At 40.4% G+C, this 26,977-nt stretch overlaps 1 protein-coding gene across 2 annotated transcripts in view; it reads right to left on the bottom strand.

Annotated features, from left to right (window-relative positions):
* Nucleotides 1-26,977, bottom strand: part of LOC138762687 (hyaluronan and proteoglycan link protein 1-like) — a 141,120-nt gene that overhangs the window by 83,803 nt on the left and 30,340 nt on the right. Inside the window, exons 1-2 of one of the 2 annotated variants that reach the window (XM_069936290.1) lie at nucleotides 11,364-11,445; nucleotides 10,707-10,850 (exon numbers count right to left, since the gene is read on the bottom strand). In XM_069936290.1, coding sequence (XP_069792391.1) covers nucleotides 10,707-10,812 — 106 coding nt within the window. In that variant the 5' untranslated portion in view covers nucleotides 10,813-10,850; nucleotides 11,364-11,445. Of the gene's footprint in view, nucleotides 1-10,706; nucleotides 10,851-11,363; nucleotides 11,446-26,977 lie in introns of those variants that run through there. The other variant, XM_069936285.1, reaches the window with a different exon arrangement.

The following is a 26,977-nucleotide window of genomic DNA, read 5'->3' as shown; positions in this document are numbered from 1 at the left end:
TCAGGTGTTGCTCCATTTTTTTTGAAAAATTATATTCAATAAAATTGATACATCATAAATTACCACAAAAGACTGAGGCTATGAAACCAACAGGCTTTTATAGACTAAAGTCTGGAGCAACAACTAACCTCATCAACTGAACATGGCAGGGTGAATGGGGAACATGGAAGGATTTGTGAGTAGGATTGGTCTTGTTTGATGTGGAAATGCTTTGGACAGTGCCTCCCTCTTTGATATCTCCTCTTGTACTCATCCTCTCTTGGCCTTCACATATTTCTCTGCTGGCTATGAGGTGCAGTGCACTTAGCTGCAGATCAGTGAGCCACTGAACAGACGAGGCCACTGTATTATGCACACAATTCCATACAGATTCCATAGCATGCATTGAAGGCCTATGTTCATACATGACTGTAGTTCTCCATGTAATAACCATTCTATCCATGAATCAAAACATCAGAAAATTTGCAGCATTGTGCTTAGAATGGATGCCTCCAAGCTCTTAATGACAGGAGCAATGCGCGGAATGCAACTGGGAGGCCTGCCTATATCGATGACAAAGGAGGAGGAATAGGCTATTCAGCCCATTGAGTCTGCCCTGCCATTTAATCATAAGCTGATCCATTTTCCCCAATCAGCCCCACTGCCCAGACTTATCCCCATAACCTTTAATGTCCTGGTTAATCAAGAACCAGTGAATCTTTTTCTTAAATACACCCAATAACTTGGCCTCAACAACCACCTGTGGCAACAAATTACAGAGATTCACCATCTTTTGGCTAAAGAAATTGTTCTGTTCTATGAGGACTTCTCATTTATTCTTTCTTATTCCTTAAGGAGCTTCCAGAACTTTTTGACAGATATGTGATTAAAATCATGAACGACAATCATCAAGGTAAGAATGTTTAAGTTTGTCAGAAAGCACCTTGCTGCTGAGGCCCTCTATGCATGACTGTTGGTGGATGAATCGAAGAACCCATCACCGGTTGGCTGTTAGGCTTCTATCTCATTGCATCATGCATTCCATCTTGCACGCTTCTCTGCCAATTCTGTTCTCTCTACTCATGTGGGAGCAGAAAGAACAGATTGATGAGCCAAGCATGTATGGAGAACATTTAAGAATGGTGACAAAGAATAAAGATGTGACTGATTTGATGAATGGGGAAAAAGAAGAATGGCATAGTATTGAAGGGATTGACCTAGCTGAAAGATATGTTGTTATGAGGAACACCATGAAGTTGTGTTAAGAGGGGGAACTGAAGAGATTGCAGTGGCACTTGCACCAGGTCCACATGCCACTGTACTTCTAATATTCTGAGCCAGTGGTCATTGTATCATATAGCCATTCAACAATTACAGTACGGAAACAGGCCATCTTGGCCCCTCTAGTCCGCACCCATTTAAGTGAACTACACTAGTCCCACCTACCTGCTCCTTGTCCATAACCCTCCAAACACCTCACATCCATGCACTCACACAACCTTCTCTTAAATGACAAAATTGACCCTGCTGCATCCACCTCTTCCAGAAGTCAATTCCACTTAGCCATCACTCTCTGAGTGAAGAAGCTTCCTCTCATGTTACTTCTAAACTTTTGCACCCTAAACCTTAACTTATGATCCCTTGTTCCAATCTCACCTACCCTCAAGGGGAAGAGCCTGTTCACATCTACACTGTCTATCCCCCCCCCTTAAATACCTCTATCAAATCCCCCCTCAACCTTCTACACTCTAATAAATAAAGACCCAGTATTCTAGATACTGCAATCCAGATAACATTTTAGTAAATCTTCTCTGCACCCTATCTACCTTATTGATATCCTTCCTATAATTTGGAGACCAGAACTGCACACAGTATTCCAAATTTGGCCTCACCAATGCCTTGAACATTTTCAACATCACCTCCCAGTTCCTATATTATATGCTTTGATTTATAAAGGCCAGCATACCAAAAGCCTTCTTCACCACCCTATCTACATGAGAATTTACTCTCAAAGAATGATAAACCGTTATTCCAAGATCTCTCTGTTCCTCTGCATTCCTCAACCCCCTCCCCTTCATTGCATATGTCCTGTTTTGATTATTCTTCCCAAAATGAAGCACTAAACACTTATTTACATTAAACTCCATCTGCCACCTTTCAGCCCACTCTTCTAAGCAGTCCAAATCCTTCTGCAGTCTCCGAAAACCAGCTTCACTATTCACAGCTCCCCCTATTTTTGTATCATCCACATATTTACTAACCCAATTTACCACCTCAATATCCAAATCATTAATATAAATGACGAACAACAAGGGAACCAACAATGATCCCTGAGGCACACCGCTTGTCACTGGCCTCGATCCTGACAGAAGTTATCTACCATGACTCTCCGGCGCCTATCTTCTAGCCACCATTGAACCCATCTGACTATCTCAACATTAATCCCTAGTGCCTGAACCTTCCTCACCAACCTTACATGTTAGGTAGGATTTCCTAGGTGAAGATCACATTCCAGAAGTGTAAGGACTGCCTCACCTCAATGGTGTCATGGGCAGACTTTTTTTTTCACCATGAGAAAGAGAGGAGATGCTCCTGCAGTCCCGTATGCTTCTGGCATGGCACCAAGCAAAGTAGTACTGTATCAAATGCAACATTGGCACACCCACATGCTATTTTCTTCCTCTTCTCCACTGTGCAGTATGCTATCAAATACATTAAACACTGTGTTGCAATGCACCCCCCAGATAATGAAGATGAATTTGAGTCATGTGCTTTGGCATCTTGCCTACTCAGGCGAAGGAATGGAAAGAATGTTCACATGGGAGCAGGCTTAAAACACCCTCAGTATCTGCTGTGCAAATGTACAGGTTGTCTGCAGCTGTCACTTCAACCCTTTAGCCCCACCCCCATTCTCCCCATTCATTTCCAACACACAAGATCTATTGTGGGTCAATTACTACTGTGGATGCAAATTGCATTAGATCAGAGGCTGAACAAATTGTTAATTAATTATTTTGACAGCCTTGAGCATGTTGGTAAAATCTTGCGTTGTAAGGCATAATATAATATCCTTCCACACTTGGAATTCCACAGATGAGACCTAAAATTGTTCCTTTGCTCAATCTCATGAAGTACTCAGTCAACCATGAATGAGATTAGTCGATAGTTCCTGTCAAAGTGATGGGTTATTAATGGGGTGCTGTGTTGGAATTCTGTATCCTTGGTTTAGCCAAGAGCATGTCAGCAAGGGTTCCTGTACTTGGCTGCTTCAATTTGCGACGTGGAACATGTACAAGTGAGGAATTTGGTGAAAAACAGAAGCTGACTGAAATGTTATGCTTTATATCATTGTAAAACCTTTACAGAGTCCACCCATAAATAAGGGTCACTTGGCAAAGACCTTGATGGCCTTAAAACTGTGGACTACCATGATTCAATCTCTCACAAGGTAGAGAGAGAGAGAGAGAGAGAGAGAGAGAGAGAGAGAGAGAGAGAGAGAGAGAGAGAGAGCGCACGCAAGAGAGAACAGAAGACTGTGCAAGAGTGAGAGCGAGAGAGTAGGAAGGGTGAGGAGGTCCTGCAAGGCATGTGAGAGTACAGATTCTATCACCAATGTGTATATGTACAGATGGTAGTGTAGGATGACTGTGATTGGCTGAGAGTGTAGCCACACCTACTGGCAGGTCTTAAAGGATTGCTCCTAGCCAGACCAGGTCATTCTGGACTGGTCGACCTACTTGTGATATGCTCCAGTCTTTTAGTTAATAAAAGCCTTGGTTTGGATCAACAAGTCTTTGGTTCTTTCGAAATGCTCTACAGCATGTTTAGGGAGTTAGGTGCAAAGCTAAAGCACAGGATCTCCAGGGTAGTAATCTCAGGATTGCTACCCACGCTACGTGGTAGTGAGGCTAGGAAGACAATGCAGCTAAACATGTGGCTAAAGTGATGGTCAGGAGGGAGGGCTTCATGTTCCTGGATAATTAGGCCTTGTTCCAGGGAAGGTGGGACCAGTTCCAATGGAACAGTTTGCACCTGAACTGAAGAGCGATTAACATCCTTGCAGATGGGTTTGCTAGTGCTGCTCTGGTGGGCGGGGGGGAGGGGGGGGTGTTAAACTAGATCTGCAGGAGGAGGGGAGCCAGAGTGGTAGAGCAGATAGTGAGGTGGAGGATGGTAAGGGTCATGTAAGGACTACATGTAAAAACAGAAAGCGGAAGTTTATACATGATGGAAATATTCTCAGATGTATCTATTTCAATGCAAGGAGTATTGTCATTAAGGCATGAATTTGCACGTGGGATTATGACGTTATTGCTATTGGTTAAACTTGGTTGCAGGAGGGGTAGGACTGGCAGCTCAATGTTCCAGGATTCCAATATTTCAGACATGACAGAGGGGGAGGAATGAAAGGGGGAGGAGTGGCATTGCTAGTCAGGGAAAATATCACAGCTGTGCTTAGACAGGACAGCATAGTGGATTTGCCTAAAGAGGCCATATGGGTGGAGTTAAGGAACGGGAACAGTGAGAGCACACAAATGGGCTTGTATTATAGACTGCCCAATAGTCCAAGAGAATTGGAGGTGCAAATCTGTCAGGAGATAGCAGACCATTATAAGAAATGGAAAGATGTGGTAGTAGGAGATTTTAACTTTCCACATATTGACTGGGACTCCCATAGAGTAAAAGGACTGGATGGCTTGGAGTTTGTCAAATGTGTACAAGAAAGTTTTCTAAATCAATATGTAGAGGTACCAATGAGAGAGGATGTAATACTTGATCTCCTATTAGGGAACCAGGCAGGTCAGGTGGCAGAATTTTGTCTAGGTGAGCATTTTGGGTCCAGTGACGATAATGTCATTAGATTGAAAGAGTGCAGAAAAGATTTACTAGGATGTTGCCAGGTCTTCAGGAGTTGAGTTACAGGAAAAGATTATACAGGTTAGGACTTTATTTCTTGGAACAAAGAAGAATAAGGGGAGATTTGATAGAGGTTTACAAAATTATGAGGGGAATAGACAGAGTAAATGCTCTTTCCACTTAAGGTGGGAGAGATAAATGTGAGAGGACATGGCTTTAGAGTAAAAGGGGAAAGGTTTAGGGGAAAAATTAGAGGGAACTTCTACACTCAGAGAGTGGCAGGAGTGTTGAATGAACTGCCATCTTGAGTTTTAAGAATAAATTGGATAGATACATGGATGGGAGAGGTCAGTGGGATTAGCTGAACAATGGTCAGCACAGACTAGAAGGCCCAAATGACTTGTTTTCTGTGCTGTAGCATTCTATGATTCTGTGCATGAGAAAGAGAGAGCGAGCTCAAGGGCACAAGAGCAAGAGGCCGCAAGAAAGCTCAAAAGAGACAAAATAGAGAAATAAGAGAAAAAAGAGAGAGAGTGAGAAAGAAGGAGAGAAAAAAAGATCACAAGTGGAGTGATGACAAGAATTTCTTCATATAAAAAACTATGAGGCCATGGGGGACTGAGCAAATTTACCCTCACTTGTTTGCATGGAACTGTCTTGATGAGCATGGACAAAAAGGAAATTTTATGTTTAAAAAAAAAAGATGAAGATCTTTCATTATTGATTATTGTTACGGGGCATCGCTGTGCCTTGCAGTAGGTGATATTTCCCTGAGATACATCCAACTGCAATTTTGAAATTCGATAAAATAAACTATTAGTGACAAAGTAAAACTATTTTTGAAGAGTATCAGCATGACCAACAAAACAAATATATAGTAATAAAAGGAATGTTTTAAGCTGACACTACAAATGCTGGAGCTCCTGCACTGAAAGCATCAAAGATGAACTAAAATGAAATAAGATAAAAGAGGATAGTCCATAAAGGAAAAATAGCCACTTGCATGGCGTGGTCTTTATTCAAATAAGGAAAGAGAACCTATCCTCAAAGCTTGTTAGTTTTTATAACAATCAGGTCCTTAAATTCCATGCGATCGTACTGATCTCCATTCCATGAACATTTTCAGCCATTTACGACAGTTTCCCTGGGTATTCTGTTGGAATTCTGGTGGGGAATCTACCAAAACCTCAGTGGAATTTCAAGGTTTTAAGATTGCTGAGAAAAAAAAAAATGATGACAAGCTTAATTCAAATATATTGACTGTGCCTTCTTTATATTCAGGTTAGCACAAGAAATATGCACTAAAAATCATTTTCCATGATGCACAATTTACTGAGTGATTGCAGAACAGTTAGTATCTTATTGGGAGTACCTGCAGAGGAAGATGAATCATATTTAGCAGTCCCAACCCAGGGAAACACCACAGTAGACTTAGCAGCTAACAGTAACATTGGTCCCTTCCAGGTTAATGTAATTAATACAGATAGTACATGAAGTAATATTAAAGTTGGACAACATGCTGCAGAGATAATGCAGAGCATCATGGAAAATCATTTACATGTCCCATGCAATATACCAATAAATAGACCATCATGCTTCTTATTTGTGTGTGCCTATATGTAGGCCTTTATATTGCACTCCACTAATTATGCCACCATTGGCAGTGCTTTTGGGCATGAAGGTTTATCGAGCAATAGTTTTGTAATCTTTGTGAGATGTGGGCATGAAAGCAAGACTTGGATTTTTGCCCATCTTTGATTGACCATGAGGAGCTAAGAATGAGCCATCATCTGAAACTGGGCAGAAAGTTTAGAGATTTAAACTCAACCAGCACCTCACCAAGGTAAGATCACACCTTGCATCAGCCCTGATACAAAGTCTTGACCTAAAATGACGACTATTATTATACTAAATGCACAAAATTATGAAAGGTAAGATAAAGATAGAGGTAGTCAAGTTGTTTCCATTGGTGGGGAAGATTCAGGGCAGCAGATTTGGGACAGAGATGAGGAGGGACTGCTTTTCCCAGAGGGTGGTGAATCTATAGAATTTGCAGCCTATTGAAGCAGTGAAGGCTACCTTTGTAAATATACTGGTAATTAAGACAAGGTTGGAAAGATTTTTACATAGCAGGGGAATAAAAAAAAGCATGCTGAGAAGACTAAATATTATTTTATTAATTTCTGGTCTAATATGTATTTTATTGTCTGTGTGGGCAGGTGGCGGGGGTGGTGTGGGGGGGTGGGGGGGGTGGGGGAGAGAGGAATTGAAGGAAGTTGTTCTTTTCAACAAAGCCAAGGACGAATGTAAGGTAAATTTCTTTTCCGTTTGGAAAAACTTGTTATGACTGGAAAGTCAAATGATACTTTTTTAAAGCATGTAGTTCTAAGATTTTAACCAGTGTTTCAGAATTATGTGCACTGATTACATTTTTGTAAAAATTGCATGTTGTTAACCTTGAGCACTACATTTTACCTTTGATGACAGCATGCCTTTATTGTTTTTAGCTGTGTTTTACATTGAACAGGCAGAAGAAAATGATGAACATATGCACTTGACCATTTTATTTTGATCACCCTCATTATCTCATTCTTCCATGCTCCAAACTAATCCCCCGCAAATTAAATCTCTCTTCCCCTCTCTCTCTATTTGCCTCTCCTAACTAACATAGAACATATCTTATCTTGAGTACAGTATGTTGAATGAACTGTAACAAAATTATTATCCAAGGACTCCGAAAATTTGTGGTGCTTTCCACTTTAACATTTCCCTGGATCAGTGCAGGGGTTATAACAACAAGGATATGTTACAGGAGCACACTCTGCTAATGGCCCTCACAAGCTCTCAGTTGCAAGCCATCTTAACTCTCACACACCAACCCATCCTGGCCCTTCTCCATTGCTAGTGTGAGGCCCAATGTAAACTAGCAGTACAACACATAGACTATCTGCCTGGAACATTAATTTTTTTCAATTTCCAGTAATGAGTCCTCTCTCTCTCTCTTCTTCCAAGCTAGTTTCATTCTTCTCCTTTCTTCCTCCCCTATTTTGTCTCCTTTTCCATTCCATCACCCATTCTCATCCTTCACCCTCTCTTGTTCCATCTTCCTCCACTGGACTCTTCCCACTCTTCCTCTCCCCCATCCCACTTTGGTACCATCTGGTCTCCCTTTATGCCACGATTGCCACTTTCTCTTCTTATCAGATTCCAGCACTTGCAGCCTTAATTTCCACTTATCACCACCTTTACCCTATATGACTCATCACCTGAATCTGGCCCTTTTAATTCTCTTGCCTCTCTTTCCTTTTGTCTTGCACCTGTCAATCACTGCCTCTGCCATTCTTCACCAATCCCCTATGAGCCCATATCCAACTCCTTCCACCTTGTCCTCATTATTCTAGGTATCTCTCCTCCTAAAGAGAACAGTCTTCATGAAGAGCTCCAGCTCAAAATGTCAATAATTCTTTTCCTCCCACTGATGCTGCTCAACAAACTGAGTTCCTCCAGTAGATTGTTTTTTTTTGTTGCTCCAGCATATTTAAAAATATTGTTCTGACAAATTAAGAGACTCAGAAGAAAAATGTTGCCTAGGCAGATGGGAAATCATGAACTGACAAATGTGACTTCAAGTCTTAGTGACAATCCATCTGGATGTGGAGGGGCTGCAATCTTTATGGTTAATGCAAGCCATTAGATTATGGGTGGACACATAAATAGGTGTGCGATTGATCAATTACCTTTTGCACCTCTGCAAAACTGAATGTATAATCAAAACTAAAGAAGACAGTTGACACACTTGGTGGAAGCTTTGATAGAATAAGTGCCAGCAATTTCCTATCCAAGCTATGGTAGACAATAATTGCACATGGGGAGTAAAAGCTTTCAAGTATATACTGGCTAAGGGCACGTCTTTTTAACAGATACTGCCTGCACTAACTGGAGACTGGAAAGACTGTAAACCTCCCTATCGCAGCTGGCAGGGGTTACTTATGCACTTGTTTGAAAGCATTTTGAGGTACCACCACTTCAACATTCATCAACAAAATGGAGTGATAATCTGTGATTGAGTCATTAGTTTGACATTAATAAGAAATAAGTAGGCTATTTAGGCCCTTGAGAATGTTCCACTATATGATAATATTGTGGATGATTGCATCCACTCCACTTTACTGCCTGATTCCCTTTAACCCAAAAGGTTCTCTATCTCAGTCATGAATAAATTTCAGTGATTCAGCCTCTACAGATCCCTGGAGGAGATAATTACAAAGAACAAAAAGATGTTTGGAATAAAAATAACCCTCTGCAAAATGGGTAACTTTTTCTGCAAAACTATGCCACAGGTAAGAACATCCCTCAGCATTTATCCTAGCAAGCCCCATCTATGTGAATAAGATCTCCATTTTCATAACTCTGTTGAGGACAGGTCTAGTTTCCTCAATCATTTCTCATGGGACGACTCCTTCATCCCAGGAATAAATCTCTGAATTATCTCCAAAGCAGGTATATAATTTTACTTCAATAAAAAAAATAAACTGGACAAAGATATGGCTTCTTTGCTGTATTGTTCAGTTTCCCTGCCTTCTTCATTCCATTATTTTATCAGCTGCACAAACTTGGCTAATCATTTAGAAAATGGAATTCTAGCCAAAAAAGGAAAGATATTTCATTCCCTTTGGAGCAAAAGAAAAGGGAGAAGTTTGGTGATGTATCACCAAAATTATGAAAATGAAATGAAAGGAGGCAATGTATTTAATGTGAAACTAACTTTGCTATGTTCACAATTATCAGGAAGATTTCTGTCATTGCTTCTGTGACTTTTACCCAGTGGAATTCAACACCATGTTTGCAGATTTATGATGATAAGAAATAGACAAATTTTGGATGCCTTTTCTACAATTGCACTTAAGCAAAGATGATATTGGATTTGGTATATAATGTGCTAGGAGTGACATTTCAAAACTTGCAAGATCAGTGCACATTATCCAAGATAGGAGGACTGAGTATTACATCCATCAACTGAGAAGTCATCCATTGGGTGAGCTGTGAAACCAACATCTTACTTGTTTATTCTACTGATCCGGGTGAACATTAATAGTCACAGATTGCGAAATAAAGAGGAACAGTAAATTCTCTAAGCCAAGTTTTTCATCTGCATCTAATTTTTCATTGCAGGATCTTTGGAAATGGCTCCTCATTTAAGCACAGGCTCCATTTTATTGTCAAGCATCTTGGATGTTTCTGAGTAATGTGATAAACTGGCTTTCTAAATATAAAGCTTCGTTTACCTAGAAGGAGTTGGCAAAATCTGGGATGGTTGGAATCTTTCACTATCATCTGTGCAAATTCAAGTCCACCGATTTCATTTATATCAGAGAATATCAAAGGGGGCCAAAGAAACAACAGCTGGCAAAACTGATCAAGCACTGGGAGCCTACTGTGAAGAAGGAAAGTGTCACATTAATTTAACAGAATATACCAGTGAAGGATAAGATGGAAGCTGGTATGTACTGGTACCTGGTGAGCGCTGCTTAAAATAGATCAAAGTGGAATAATTATCAGGCATTTGCAAGAACAACTCCAATAAAAACATTGAAAATTAATAGTCCTTTCATCTAATCATTTATATATAATGTATAATAAATGCCATTTACTATATAATTTATGATTCTTTAACTATCAATATACTGTTTATAAATTAAATATTTTTTATAATATTTAAGTAGTATGAGCTAACTCAAATGGAGTTTTACATGAATCCATAATCACACAAAAAAATAGGGGATGTATAATGTAAAAATGGACACTTAACTAAATAAAGGTGGAATGCGTTAAGTTGCTCACCTTCCTGCCACTAACCTTGGTGCCCTTACCTGCAATGTAGATTGTTCTGAAGTATTTTGACTCTGTGGAGTTCAGGTTAAAATGAGAGTCAGCCCAGCAGACGGACAGCAGAGCAAGTAATAGAAGAGAAGTCATTGTTGAGGCTGCAGAGATTCACTTCACTGTGGGAAAAACTAAAGGAATTTGGGTGAATGAATAAATGAGCAGCTGCAAATTATCTTGAAAACACTGCAGTCACATACACAATGGTCATTATGCTAATCCCCAGAGAAATTTTACTGGTTAAGTACTATAATGGATATGAATTGTTATTAAAAGCCAGTTTTTGTAACATTAGCAATTTTAGAGCAATATTCACATATAAATTAGAGATAAAACTGCTAAAGTATAGCTTCAAATGCATTTGTCACATTGCTGAAGAAAACTCAGACCAGAGAGAAGTAAAAACAGTCTAACATTATTTGGGTCAATGCCTTGAATATTTTCATATGATATCTACTTAATATATTTTACTTCTAATATCAAAATGCAAGGGTTTGAAGAAGGAACACAAAAAAGTCCTAAGAACATTTCAACACTGTAATCAAGTAGCATCCTCCGAGCTGCAGAAAACCCTTTGCAGCAATTTACTTTTATCCTTCAAACAGAACTGAAGCATGAAACTAAAACTCTTGAAGCCTACTCACCATTTTAAACAGTGCTATCTCTTGGAGTAACAATGTCGGAGATCATGTTGAAACTAGGTTAGAGTGGACAGTCCTAGCACTGCAGTCACACAGATTGATTTTTCATTCATTTCTAACCTCGAATGCTGACGCACAAATTCAATGTGCCAGGTAGCATGTCCGCAGTCAGCAAAGCTGCATGCAGCAGAAAGGCACAGCCAGGCGATGTACAGCCATTAGATTTAAGCTTAGTGCCAACATAATATGATACCTAAAAAAAAGGAACTGGGAATACTGCATTGCAATTAACAGAATACATAAAAATAAGGCAGATTCTGTTTTGGAAACATTTTTATAACTAGTTCTTAAAACAGTTATAGCTTATTTTGCCTGTCCCTGTCAACAGAGTTATACTGGTGGAAAAGAGAATGACATGCAATATTTTGAGAATATCTGAGCATGTGCTGCAATCCACATGGACAAAACTGCACCATTAAAGGCATTACTGAAACCTAATCTTTCACTGCACTTATTTTACCAAGTACACGCGTGAAAATTATGTTAATACACCATCAACAAAACTGTATGAATGTATGCACTGAAATTGTCACATAACAGTGTACAAGGTAATATTAAATATTAGACATAATCGTAACCATTATTTTTTAAAAAACAACTGGATGTGTTGCCTCTCGTGAACAATGTGCTCCAATGTTGATGTGTCCTCTCCTATGGTATGGTGGAGTGCTTACAAGGTTATCACCACACCATCTGCTCCAGCTTGGCTGGGGAGAGGCCACTTTTGCAGTCACGTCAATGCCAAGATTACAATTGACTCCTTATGATATTACTGAAATCAATCTTAATATTGCAGAACCACCTAATTTGTCTTAGTTGAACAATTAAAAATTGCAATTAGTGCTTAAGTTTGAATTCTCACATTCACCAGTCTACCACCCAAGTATCCACCAAAAAAAAACATTGAGTATAAAAGTAGGAACCTGCATTGCAGAACCATTGGCATTTATTCAGTTGTTACTCATGGCAAGACAACAAAAATAACAAAAAAGAATTTGGTCAAGGAGTTTAAATGGTGTAAATTAGGTCAAGTGACTTCTGCCTGAAGTTCTTCAACAAAATGAGCAGTCCAGTCATCGAGTCATTCAGAGAGGAAACAGGCTCTTCAGCCCAACTTGCCCATGCCAACTAAAATGTCCTACCCATACTAGTGTCACCTGCTTGTGTATGGCCCATATCCCGCTGGCCCATATCCCTCTGGCCCATATCCCTCTAAACCCATTCTAACCATATATCTGTCCATTTATTTTCCTACATGTTTTAATATTACCAGCCTCAACCACCTCCTCCACAGACTAATCCATACACCATGATCCTCTGTGTAAAAAAAGGTACCCCGCAGCTTCCTGTTAAACCTCTCCCTATGTCCTTTGGTTACTGATTCCCCTACTCTAAACAAAAGACTCTTTGCATTCACCTTATCTATTCCTCTCATGATCTTGTATATCTCTGTCTGATTACCCCTCATTCTCCTGAGATGTAATGAATAAAGACCTAGCCTCCTCACCCTCTCCCTATAGCACTTGTCCTCATAAATCTTCTTTGCACCCACTCCTGGGTGACAACATTTTTCCTGTAGCATGGAGAGCACAACTGAACACATGTAGCAACAAGAGATGAAGCCTCACAGCTTCAATGGATTCAGTTGCTATCTGTGTGGAGTTCGCACATTCTCAGTATCAGCATATGGATTTCCCCTCAGTGTCCTCCCATATATGTGGATTTTTAGGGTAATTGGACACTGTAAATAATTGCTATGCTGCAGTGTTGAGATGATGGCAATGTGGAGAGAATAAAATGGGAAATACCAGAACTGCAAGTACCATATATGCTGGTGTATAGGATGAGTCTGTACAGGAGGACACCTGGAATTTCCACCTAAAATGTAGGTTTAAAGTGATACCCTTTGTATAAGATGACCCCAAAATCTGGGACTTACTGCTGACCAGTGGAAGCAATTAAAAGCAAATCACAATATATTAATAACAAATGACCCTGTAAAAGTTTTAATTTTATATGCATGTTTTAAAATAGACCACTGTTGGCTCCTGGGCAGTTGGACCACATGGAGGAATGCAGAGACCTTGCTGATACCTAATGGGACATGTGCAAGATTGCATCAGAGCGGACGGGAAGGTGGAAGAGGTGTTGCAACTTCACCATCTAGGTTTCAATTAAAGATCTGGTGTATAGGACAATCCCTGATTTTAAGGTGAAATTTTTAAGCCTTGAGGGTCGTCCGACATGCCAGCATATACGGTATACAATCCTGAGCAAATAATGAAAAGCTGAAGGGACTCAGAAGGCCTGACAGCATCCAAGAGGAGAAATAATAAACATTTTGGGTCAGGACTTATTATCCAAGTCTTAGCAAAGTATTGTGACCCAATGTATTGACTGAACATTTCTCTCTTACTGAGCCCCTCCAGAATAAAATGGGATTAATTTGGAATTAATGTTGATAGATTCTTGATGATCAGTGCAGACTCAATGGGATGATTCCCTGTTTCCCTGCTGTGTGCTGTGTGACTCTTTGAACATAAATAATGTCCTATATTATTCAAGCATCACTAATGTTGAGGAAATATTCTCATAAAGTTTGAAATAATTTCATAAGAAATGGGAGCAGTACTGTGATGATATTTCTTAAATTATATGCTATTTTTTCCAATGGAATACATTTATTCATTTCTATGTACCATAGCTGTATTCTCTGGTTACCTTCTAATTTCCAGGTTGACATAATACATTTTTTTGCTACAGCTAGTGCTATCATAATAAATCTTTTTTTTTGCTCCATCCAAATTGAGTCCAAGTTCTTTATTTCTTATATTACTTAGAAGAAAGATCTCTGGGTTTTTTGGTATGTTTCTTTTTGTGATTTTATTTAATACCTGGTTTAGATCTTCCCCAAACTTTTCCACTTTCTCACATGCCCAAATTGCATGTACTGTGGTTCCTGTTTCCTTCTTACAGCAAAAACATCTATCTGATACTGTTGGGTCCCATTTATTCAACTTTTGGGGTGCGATGTATAGCCTGTGCAACCAATTATATTGTATCATGCGTAACCTCGTGTTTATTGTATTTCTCATAGTTCCGGAGCATAGCTTTTCCCATGTTTCATTCTTTATCTTTATGTTTAGATCTTCTTCCCATTTTTGTTTAGATTTATAGTTTGTTTCCTCATTCTTCTTTTTTGCAGTTTGATGTACATGTTTGTTATAAATTTTTAAATTATCATTGTGTCTGTAATCACATATTCAAAATTGCTTTCTTCTGGTAACCTCAGACTGTTTCCCAATTTGTCCTTCAAGTAGGTTTTCAGTTGGTGGTATGCAAACATTGTATCGTGAGTTATACTGTATTTGTCCTTCATTTGTTCAAAAGATTTTTATTTCCCGAAAAACAATTTTCTATTCTTTTGATCCCTTTTCTCTCCCATTCTCTGAAGGAAAGGTTATCTATTGTGAAAGGGATTAGTTGATTTTGTGTCAATATTAAGTTTGGTAGTTGATAATTTATTTTATTCCTTTCTACGTGAATCTTCTTCCAATAAACTGATTTTATATTCCTTCTCTTTTATTTTCATCCCTCTTATTTTATTTTATTTTCTTATCAGTTCTGCCAGTGGTTCTATAGCTAATGTGAACAGTGAGGGAGATAGTGGACATCCCTGCATTGTTGATCTGCTTATGGGAACCATACATGGAACACAATAGAGAAATTCTACCATGGACCTCCACCACCTAAAATGACAGAAGTAGAAGACAACAAAATGAACTGACCCAGTATGTAAAAGTAGAAGACACAAATTTCTTGTTTATTTTTATTAGCTGATGACGTTGTTTAACGGGTTTAATGTATCATATAGATTGAATGTTGAATGAATGGGGAGGAGGGGGGTCAGGGAGGGAGGGAAGGGGGTCAGGGAGGGAGGGAAGGGAGGGGGGATAAAGGGGAGAAAATGACACTGTGTATATTCAAGAGAAAAATGTCTGTATGTATTTTGGTCAGTATGGTTCATAGTGTGAAAAAAAAATGGGAGCAGTAGTGGAAAATTGAGCCTGCTTAGCTATTCAATAGGATAATCTCGGTCTCAGCTCCAATTTCTTATCCATTTCCCAGAATCTTTGACTATTTTTTCATCAAAATTCTATCTTGGCCTTAAATGCTTGCAGTGACTCAGTTTCCACAGGCCCTGGGATTCAGAATTCCTCTGAAAAAAGAAATTCTTCCTCAGGAGTGCAGAGGTCAAGAATTTCAAATTAATGGGTGTCAACATCTCCAAGGATCTGTCCAGGAGCCTCCTTGTTGACACAATCACAAAGACAGCTCACCAATGACTATACTTTGTGGGGTGTGTAAGGAGATTCAGTATATGTAATTGAAAACTCTTGGAAACTTCTACAGGTGTACTGTGGAGAGCATTCTGGCTGGTTGCTTCACTACCTGGTATGGAGGCACCAACTCTCAGAACAAGCAAAAACTTGGCCTGTTACAATACAGACACCAGATGCCACTCCACCAAGGACATCTACATGAGGTGGTGTCTTAAAAAAGCAGCCTTTATCGTCAAAGACTCCCACCACCCAGGCCATGCCCTCCTCACTTTGCTCCCATCAGGGAAAAGGTACAGGAGCCTAAAGATAAGCACTCGATGATACAAGGACAGCTTCTTCCCCGCTGCCATCAGATTCCTGAAGAATCAATGAATCAAAGACACTGCCTTCCTTTTCGTCCCCTGTTAATGTTACATTTTTTATAGTCATGTTGTAAGATGGTTATAATATGAATGTTTGCTCTATGATCCAGGCACAAAACACCAAATTTTATGACTTGTTCATGACAATAAATTCTGATTTCTGTTTTAAATGGGTGGACTCTTTATTCCGAATCTGTTTGGCTTTGAAGGAAAACATTCTTGCAGCATCTACTTGTAAGCTTCTCAGGATCTTATTGGTATTTGATATATATGAGATACTTCACACTTGAGTGTCGTCTCGGCTGACACGATTGCTCCTCATAAGTCAATGCAAATCTTCTCTGAACTACTTTCAATGCATGTCTATCGATTTAAAGTTCACGTGTGGTCTCCCCCATACCTACCACTATTGTAGAAAGACTACATTTGTATTCTCTATCTCATTTGCCAATATTCATAATGGCTTACCTGCATGCCAATCTGCTGTGTTTCAAGTGCAACTTTAGCTGGATACTTCCATATAGCAAAATTCTATAATCTCTATCCATTTATAGAACCAAGTTTAAAAAAATCTTCCAAAACAAGTGGACTACCTTACAATTACCCAGATTGTGGTCCACTGGATAAATTTCTTGCCTATTCCCTTATTTTATCCTCCCACAATTTACCTTCTCAAGTTCTGTTCTTTGTTTAGCCACCATTCACTCAATCCTTTCATCTACTCCATTGATGTGGCAGATAAATAATTGAGGCCACACCATTGATTATTGAGGCACCCATAACATGACTTATCAATCTGAAACCTATCTCTTTTTCATAGTTTTGAGTCAATCCCCTCTTAACGCCAACATCTTCAAAACAATAAACCCAGTATCTACCGACTGGTCAATTTAATATGAAATGGGGAAGTTGACAAAGTTTGATAAAGTCATGGAGAGCATTAATGAGGGAAGTGTAGTTGAGGTGGAGCATTATAGACTTAGAAAAGGCATTTGGTAAGATATATATAAAATGGAAATTTTAAAAAAGGACTGCAGATGCTGGAAATCTAAAACAAATACATCCATTGCTGGAAAATGTTCAGCAGAGAAGAAAAACCGTGTGAACTTTTTAGGCAGGAGATCCTTCATCCGAAGTAAATCACGAAAATCTGGTTGAAGTAAAAACTCAAAAATCTGGAGGAATTCAGTAGTCAAACAGTGTCCTTTATGTGGAAAAGCCAACAATTTGGGCTTGAAACCTTCCTCAAGGTATGAAAAAATGTTGGCATTTTCTTCATCAGAACTGAGAAGGATATAAAAGATGTTTGTAAATCTGTGGGGGTGGGGTGAGGGCAGGAGGATGCCTCTGAGCAGATAACTAGAGTGTCCATGAGGGTAAGCTGAAAACAAAGTTCTCGATTAATGAGTAAACTGGGATCAGTTAGAGGGTGAGAAGGTGGATGAAACAATGTTGGAGTTGCAAAATATAGAACAGGAGGACACGCCTGACAGGTCAGGCTAGGCAAGTCCTCAAATCCCAGCGAGAGAAAAATTGAAGGGAATAAAATCTGGCTGAGTTAATATTACAGATAGATGACTGATGACTAATATGTGCATAATGTTCAAGGCCTTGTGGAAGCATAGATAGAAAATAGGCAAAATGACAAGAGTTAGAGAGTAATGATGAAAAGTTGTTTTTAGACTGGATAGAAGTATAGACAGTAGTTTCTCAGAGGGTAATAAAATGAAGACCTTTTTTTACAAATATTAATAATTTGGATCAGAGTGAAAAGGGTGATATTTCCACATATATCTACATATTGGAGGACATCTCTTGGAGTCAGCACATCAAAGCAACTGCAAAGAAGGCACACCAATGCCCCTTATAAGAAGTCTGACAAGATTTGGCACATCATCAAATATTTGGAATGTCATAGAATATTCTTATCAAACTTCTATGTTTGACAACAGCTTTCATCTAACAGTTACTAGGCTCTTGAATCTTCCCAATCTACTCTACTGAACATATGGGGAGACATGGTTGGCACAGCAGTTAGCACAACACCAGTGCCAGCGATCAAGACTAGGGTTTGAATCCCGCGCTATCTGTAAGTTCTCCCCAGGTCAGTGTAGGTTTTCCCTAGGGGCTCTGGTTTCCTTCCACTGTGGTTGTAGGTTAATTGGGCGTAAATTAGGTGGCACGGATTCATGGGCCAAAATGGCCTGTTACTGTGCTGTATGTCTAATAAAAAAACATTAAAAACATTTTTACAAGTATATGGGGAAAACACAGTTCGATGGAGATGAGCCTATCATCAGATCAGCCATGATCTCACTGAATGGCAGAGCAGGCTTGATGGGCCGAATGACCTACTCCTGCTCCTATTTCATATGTTCTTATGAAACATCAACCCATCAACCCAAGCAGGTTACATTTTCCTTCAGACTCTAGCATCTACAGTTACCTTTGTGTTTCCATCCAAGTCACACTCCATCCTGACCCAGATATACACCATTAGCAATGAATCTAAGAGCTAGAATATCCTCTTCAAAAACAACATGGAAATACTTGCACCACAAGGATTCTAACAGCTCAAGAAAGAGGTAACATCATCTTATCAAATACAATTCACAATACACAAAAATTTTGATCTTGTCAACTATGTCCATGTCAAAAAATAAATTGCAAGATTTGCATGATCCATTCCTGTCACTTGTTTGTTGACACAAGAAGACTTCAAGTAAATGTCTGAAATAAGTTCAAGATGATTGATAACAAGTTATTGGCAAACAGATTGACCATCTGGCAGTTGGCAAAAGTGATTACATTTCTGGATCTTGTTCAAAATTTTATTTTCATGCCACAATTACACCACAACATTGCAGATGCCCATAAAAATTTTGACCTTTTCTTCACAATGTGTAGAAAGTCAGGATTGAAAGAATTTATCAGTTATCTCTCTCAATAACACTGCACTGTTTTAATATGGCAGGAAAAAAATTGCAACAAATGTTCAGTAGAGTAGATTGGGAAGATTCAAGAGCCTAGTAACTGTTAGATGAAAGCTGTTGTCAAACGTAGAAGTTTGATAAGAATATTCTATGACATTCCAAATATTTGATGATGTGCCAAATCTTGTCAGACTTCTTATAAGGGGCATTGGTGTGCCTTCTTTGCAGTTGCTTTGATGTGCTGACTCCAAGAGATGTCCTCCAATATATAGATATATGTGGAAATATCACCCTTTTCACTCTGATTCAATCCCCCCAGAGGTCTGGAAGGCTGGAGGCAAAACTCTGCATGCCAAACTGCATGAGTTTTTCAAGCTTTGTTGGGACCAAGGAAAACTACCTCAGGACCTTCGTGATGCCACCATCATCACCCTGTACAAAAACAAAGGTGAGAAATCAGACTGCTCAAACTACAGGGGAATCACGCTGCTCTCCACTGCAGGCAAAATCTTCGCTAGGATTCTACTTAATAGAATAATACCTAGTGTCGCCGAGAATATTCTCCCAGAATCACAGTGCGGCTTTCGCGCAAACAGAGGAACTACTGACATGGTCTTTGCCCTCAGACAGCTCCAAGAAAAGTGCAGAGAACAAAACAAAGGACTCTACATCACCTTTGTTGACCTCACCAAAGCCTTCGACACCGTGAGCAGGAAAGGGCTTTGGCAAATACTAGAGCGCATCGGATGTCCCCCAAAGTTCCTCAACATGATTATCCAACTGCACGAAAATCAACAAGGTCAGGTCAGATACAGCAATGAGCTCTCTGAACCCTTCTCCATTAACAATGGCGTGAAGCAAGGCTGTGTTCTCGCACCAACCCTCTTTTCAATCTTCTTCAGCATGATGCTGAACCAAGCCATGAAAGACCCCAACAATGAAGACGCTGTTTACATCCGGTACCGCACGGATGGCAGTCTCTTCAATCTGAGGCGCCTGCAAGCTCACACCAAGACACAAGAGAAACTTGTCCGTGAACTACTCTTTGCAGACGATGCCGCTTTAGTTGCCCATTCAGAGCCAGCTCTTCAGCGCTTGACGTCCTGCTTTGCGGAAACTGCCAAAGTGTTTGGCCTGGAAGTCAGCCTGAAGAAAACTGAGGTCCTCCATCAGCCAGCTCCCCACCATGACTACCAGCCCCCCCACATCTCCATCGGGCACACAAAACTCAAAACGGTCAACCAGTTTACCTATCTCGGCTGCACCATTTCATCAGATGCAAGGATCGACAATGAGATAGACAACAGACTCGCCAAGGCAAATAGCGCCTTTGGAAGACTGCACAAAAGAGTCTGGAAAAACAACCAACTGAAAAACCTCACAAAGATAAGCGTATACAGAGCCGTTGTCATACCCACACTCCTGTTCGGCTCCGAATCATGGGTCCTCTACCGGCATCACCTACGGCTCCTAGAACGCTTCCACCAGCGTTGTCTCCGCTCCATCCTCAACATCCATTGGAGCGCTTTCATCCCTAACGTCGAAGTACTCGAAATGGCAGAGGTCGACAGCATCGAGTCCACGCTGCTGAAGATCCAGCTGCGCTGGATGGGTCACGTCTCCAGAATGGAGGACCATCGCCTTCCCAAGATCGTGTTATATGGCGAGCTCTCCACTGGCCACCGTGACAGAGGTGCACCAAAGAAAAGGTACAAGGACTGCCTAAAGAAATCTCTTGGTGCCTGCCACATTGACCACCGCCAGTGGGCTGATATCGCCTCAAACCGTGCATCTTGGCACCTCACAGTTTGGCGGGCAGCAACCTCCTTTGAAGAAGACCGCAGAGCCCACCTCACTGACAAAAGGCAAAGGAGGTAAAACCCAACACCCAACCCCAACCAACCATTTTTCCCCTGCAGCCGCTGCAACCGTGTCTGCCTGTCCCGCATCGGGCTTGTCAGCCACAAACGAGCCTGCAGCTGACGTGGACTTTTACCCCCTCCATAAATCTTCGTCCGCGAAGCCAAGCCAAAGAAGAAAGATTTGACAACAAATTTGAATTTAAAATAATTGCAAAGTCAGTGATACACTACGAATCCTTGTGTCTTTTTATGAAGATACATCACTCATTATTATGCAGACTGAGCAGAGGTTATCATACCCCATGACCATTTTAGACATTATGGGTGGGTCTCCTCTTAATCAATATAGCATATTGTGATCAATCAGCTGTCACCTTCTGGCGTTCATTGGTACACTATTGAATTTCATTGGTTAACTTTTTGAGAGGAGTAACCAATCACATTTAAAGAGAATTAAGGAAACTAACTGCTGGAGGAACTCAGTGGGTCAGGCAGCATTTATGGTGGAAAATGGATAGTTGATGTTTTGAGTCAAATATTCTTCTGGATTGAAAGAGCACAGGGGAGGTAGCCAGTAAAGAGGTGAGGGGAGAGGATGGGAAAGAGTTGGAAAGTGATGGATGGATTCAGGTTAGGAGGGGTTGATTACCAAATAAAATCAGGTGGGATAGGGAGAGCAGAAGCAGAGAACCATAGAGTTAACAACAGACTCTGGCAGCTGATGTAGCGGCAACAAAGGCTGAAGATCGTGGAAGCAAGGAAGATAAAGCATGGAATCAAATAAGAGAGGGTTTGGGAAATGGCAACAATAGGAGAAGGCATTGGGGGCCAATGGGAGAAGGGTGGATGCCAAACAACTTGAGTAGGTAGGGGAGAGAAAATGAACTGTGTAGCAGGTGGCATGATATGAAAAGGAGTGTGTGAGGGGACCTGGGTGGATCAGAAAGAGAGAGAAAGAGTGGTAGTGGGGCCTGTGGAAAGCATAAAAGTATGGAAAGGGGAAGATGCGATTGATGGTGGGGTTAAGGCACATTGGGCAGAAATTTTAAAGAATGATGTGCTTGTCATGGATGTTGGTAGAGTGAATGGTAATGTCCAAGGGAACCCTATCACCATTCTGTCTGAAGGGAGGTAGAATGAGAGCAGAATGGAGGAGAGCATTTGAGCATTCCATTTGCCTAATTCTACTCGATTCCTGGGTTTTTTTTAAAACCATATAGCCATTTACAACACAGAAACAGGCCAGTTTGACCCTCCTAGTCCATGCTGAACAATTTCTTCCACCTAGTCCCACTGGCCTGCATTCGGCCCAAAACCTTCCATACCTTTCCTGTCCATATACCTATCCAACTTTTCCTTAAATATTAACATCGATCTCATTTCTACCATTTCTGCCGGAAGTTCATTCCATACCCCCATCACCCTCTGCGTGAAGACATTTCCCTTCATGTTTCCCCTAAATTTTTCCCCTTTTACTCTCAATCCATGCCCTCTTGTTTGAATCTCTCCCCCTCTCAATGGAAAAACCCTATCCACATTAACTCTATCTGTCCCCTTATAATTTTGAATACCTCTATCAAATCACCCCTTAATCATCTACATTCAAGGGAATGAAGTCCCAGCCTGCTCAATCTTTCCCTGTAACTCAAATCCTGAAACCCCAGCAACATTCTCATAAACCTTCTCTGCACTCTCTCTATACTGTTTATATCATTCCTGTAATTCGGCAACCAAAACTGCACACAGTATTCCAAATTTGACCTCACCAATGCCTAATACAACTTCAACATAACATCCCAACTTTTGCATTCAGTACTGTGATTTATGAAAGCTAACATATCAAATGTCTTCTTCACCGCCCTATCGACATGGTCTATTTTTCCCAATCATCTGTGCTTGATTTATTTTAAGTCAAAAGGGTGTTGATTTAATAGCTCACAGATACACAAAGCTATCTCTTTCAGCTCAAGACATTTTCTTCAGGGCTGTAGAGTGCAGATACAGGATGTTTTCAGCAATCATATATGTTCTCTGTCATCCTAAAATCTTACTTCATAACTCTCAACAGATCAGAAGTACGTTGAAGTTCAGCACTCAAACTCTTCAGACTTGTTGGCACCTGCCCTATAAATAACCTATATTTGAGAGGTCTAAACATGGAAGGAAAGGTGCTGAGAATGAAGTAGACAAGAGAATCATTGATCGATGCCCAACATAATTTTATATGCCTCTATCAAATCTCCCCTCATTTTTCTATGGTCCAGGGAATAAAATTCTAAACTGTTTAAACATTTCCCTGTAACTCAGTTCCAGCAACATCCTGGTAAATCTTCTCTGCTCTATTTCAGTTATATTGATATCTTTCCTATAGTTAGGAGACCAAAGCAACACACAAATTTGGCCTCACCAATGTCTTATACAACTTTACCATAAAATCCTAGTTCCTATAGACAATACTTTAAATTTTTTTAAGGACAATGCACCAAAAATTATCTTTATGATCCCATCTCCCTGTGATGCCACTTTCAGGGAGTTATATATCTCTATTCCAAGATCTCTCGATTCTCCTGCACTTCTCAGTGCCCTTCCATTTACTGTGTATGTCCTGCCTTGATTTGTCCTTCAAAAATGCAACACCTCACACTTGTCTAGATTAAATTCCATCTGCCATTTTGCAGCCCATTTTTCCAGCTGGTCCAAATCCCTCTGCAAGCCTTGAAAGCCTTCTTCATTGTCCACTACACCTCCAACCTTGGTAGGTTAAAAATTCAGGTAAACTATGGATGGGCTATTTATATCACTGTGGCAGTATCATCCATTTTATATTCTAATATAAAAGGATATTAAGAAGTAGGCATCCTATCTGGTAAAGATGGAAAGAGTAGTGGGTATAGAGATGATGCCACCGCCTTAGGCTTTAGTCTGCTTTTGTGGGTCCTTGTAGGCAGAATGCACTTCAATCCATTCTGGCATTTTATTAATATGTTATTTATTCCATAGAATTATAGAAATTTATGGCCAAGAAGATTATTTACCAATTTGCCAACACACAACATACAGGGAGTCCACAACTTACGATGGGGTTGTGTTCTGCACTCTCATTGTAAGTAAAAAAAAACAAACATCATAGCTATTAACATACAGTACACAGCTGAAGCACACTGGATTGAGTCAGGATTGTGAGACGTATGTGGTACGACACTCTCTCGCAATGCTACCGTCACCCAGCATCGCGAGAGAGTAGCATACTGCAGTTCACAAGTGCGGGTACAGATCAAAATTCAAAATCCGGACTCAAACCATTGTAACTTTGAAAAATCGTAAGTCAGGGATCACCTTATTAAGTCTTCATTTAGGATCTGGTGTTTCTGCTTCTGCCAATCTGTTTGGAGTTCCAGGTTCCCACATTTCCTTAAGTGAGAAGACTTTTCCTCACTATCATATAATCTGATATAAATTAACATTTGTATTTGTTTTTGTCATTTTGGTTAAATAAATATAAATACCTATGTGCATTTTATGTCCCCTACAATTTTTATATATCTCAATGAATCTCTGCTTAACTCCTTAATTCTGAAGAAAATCATCCCAGTTTAGCCAAACTGTCCTTACAATGCTCCAGCCAAGGCAACGTACCTGTCGATCTGTGGGATGGTGCCAGAACTCCTTTCACACTGTCACTGAACATGGGTTGAACCAGCCAATTTAGTGGGCATTTAATGGGCCATCTGCCAGTATGAACACTACGAACCAGGTAGCGGGGGGAAATAAATCAGTCGAACTCTCAAAGCCTGGCCAGGTTGACTCAGCTCCAATGTGAATGGGCAACCCGCTGAACCCGGGTACCGTTAATGATGTCAGTGCCGACGTGGATGTATCAGTCTTGTAGCTTTAATATCAGTGCAGTTATATTTCAAAAGTTTTTAGGGTAGATGTTAATCACAAAGCACAAAGATTTGACCTTAGTATGTGTGCCCCTTTCTGCAGCATTCTTTATTCCTGTGCACTCAAGTTTCCAAACCAGGCTGTAATGTAACCAGTCAGTATACTTTCTAGAGTATACCTGTAGAAGTTCAATAGTGTGTTCAGTGACACCTCAGGAATTTTCAAAAAATAAAGGCCAGATTGTGAGGGAGCTGGTGTTGTGAGTGAGGAAACAGCTTTGGCAGGTCTCAAATGCAAGGACTCTGAACACAGTTTTGATGGGGAAGTATTTTATTTACAGAAGGCAAGCGTGGGAAATTGTAACTCTTGCAGTGTGCACACACACACACACACACACACACAGACAGTGGACAATTAATAATGAACATGGGGAAAATACCGTGGGAACAAAATACACACATGCAAAATGAACTGGTACATAAAATGATCAGGGAAAAATCACTAGGATGCCCCACCACCCCTTGACTCAGGCACAGCTCTATGCTGCAAGGAACACTAATTAAATGCTCCCAACCCTTTTAACAGTGTGCATCTTACCAACAGTTTCTCCAGCCCCCTTCCACATTTCTAAGCCTGGAGTGAAGCAGGGTGGTCCCAAGTCAGCAAAGAGAGAGAACAAAGAGCACATGACATCTTTATAGTGCTGGAGGGTCCAGCCCAGATCATTTACAAGAAGCCAATGGCTCAGTGCAAGGAGGGTTAATCCAATTATAACAGCCAATGGCCCAAGGCCAAGAACAGGCAGGCTGGAGAGTGCAGTCCAGATAATTTACGTGGGTACAACCGCCAGGTATGTATTAATAGGTGGGGTGAAACCAAACCTTGATTGGCAGCTGGTGTGTCCTGTGACTAGGTTGGGGGGCAGTGCTGTCACAATACAGCTGGTCTGTGGGCTTTTCCTAAGTTTGAACAGTCTGAATCTCACTGCAGTATGTTTTCCCACAGTCTTTTAAACATTGTGTGCGTATGTCTTATTAAGTTGTGCAAGTTTTTTTCTCACGCTCTTTTATAAATTGTGCGTGTATGCACTTTACTCCTGCCTGAAAAGTTCTCACTGTTTCTCTTCCCTGCTGAACATTTTCCAGCAATGGCTGTAATACGTCACTTGGGACTTCACCACTGGAGGTTTGGCCCCCCCCTTAGATCCACAATATCCACATGAACCAGGGAATTCATGATCCAGTGTGAATGCTCACCTGGTATTGCAACACAGGTCATTAACTCTCCTACTTAGTGGGTTGCCAATGTGAAAGTGGCTAACGTCAGCAAGACCAAGGAGCTTATTGTGGATTTCTGGAAGGGATTGCCAGTGACCGTGTACCTGTCTTAATTGACAGGACAGTGGCATATAGTGTTAGCCCCTGGGCATCCACAAATCAGAGAACCTCTCACAGTGCCAGCCCATCAAGCAAACGGTGATGACGCTTCAATAATGCCTTTATTTTTTGAAAATTCCTGAGGTGTCACTGAACACACTATTGAACTTCTACAGGTATACTCTAGAAAGTATACTGACTGGTTACATTACAGCCTGGTTTGGAAACTTGAGTGCACAGGAATAAAGAATGCTGCAGAAAGGGGCACACATACTAAGGTGAATCATAGACACTGACCTCCCATCTATTGAAGATATCTATATGAGGTGCAGCCTCAAGAAGGCATCTAATATTCTCATTACCTTGGTCACAACACAGCTACCTTCGAGCAGAAGATATAGAAGCCTAAAGTCCAGCATCTCTAGCTTCAAGAACATTCATTCATTACAGTCTAGACAAATTTTTAACTATGCATACGCATGCCCTAAAAATTTCTATCCTCCAACATACTGTTACTTTTCAATGAAATTTTTTTCAACATAATGAAATCATTAAATTGTTGGAGTTATTCTTTTGCCCAGTAAACAAAAAAATTACACTGGTATCCATTCACAGAGCATGTTGCACTGATACACATGCACAAATACTGCAGTTAAAGACAGGAGCATAGAAATGAACGTTAATACTTCACAACATTATACTGTACTGTACTCCATCAGCCAGCTCCCCACCATGACTACCAGCCCCCCCACATCTCCATCGGGCACACAAAACTCAAAACAGTCAACCAGTTTAC

Source organism: Narcine bancroftii, chromosome 1 (assembly GCF_036971445.1).
Source record: "Narcine bancroftii isolate sNarBan1 chromosome 1, sNarBan1.hap1, whole genome shotgun sequence".
NCBI classification, from domain to species: Eukaryota; Metazoa; Chordata; class Chondrichthyes; order Torpediniformes; family Narcinidae; genus Narcine; species Narcine bancroftii.
The sequence above is the reverse complement of the archived record's forward strand: the minus strand, read 5'-3'. Positions and strand labels throughout refer to the sequence as shown.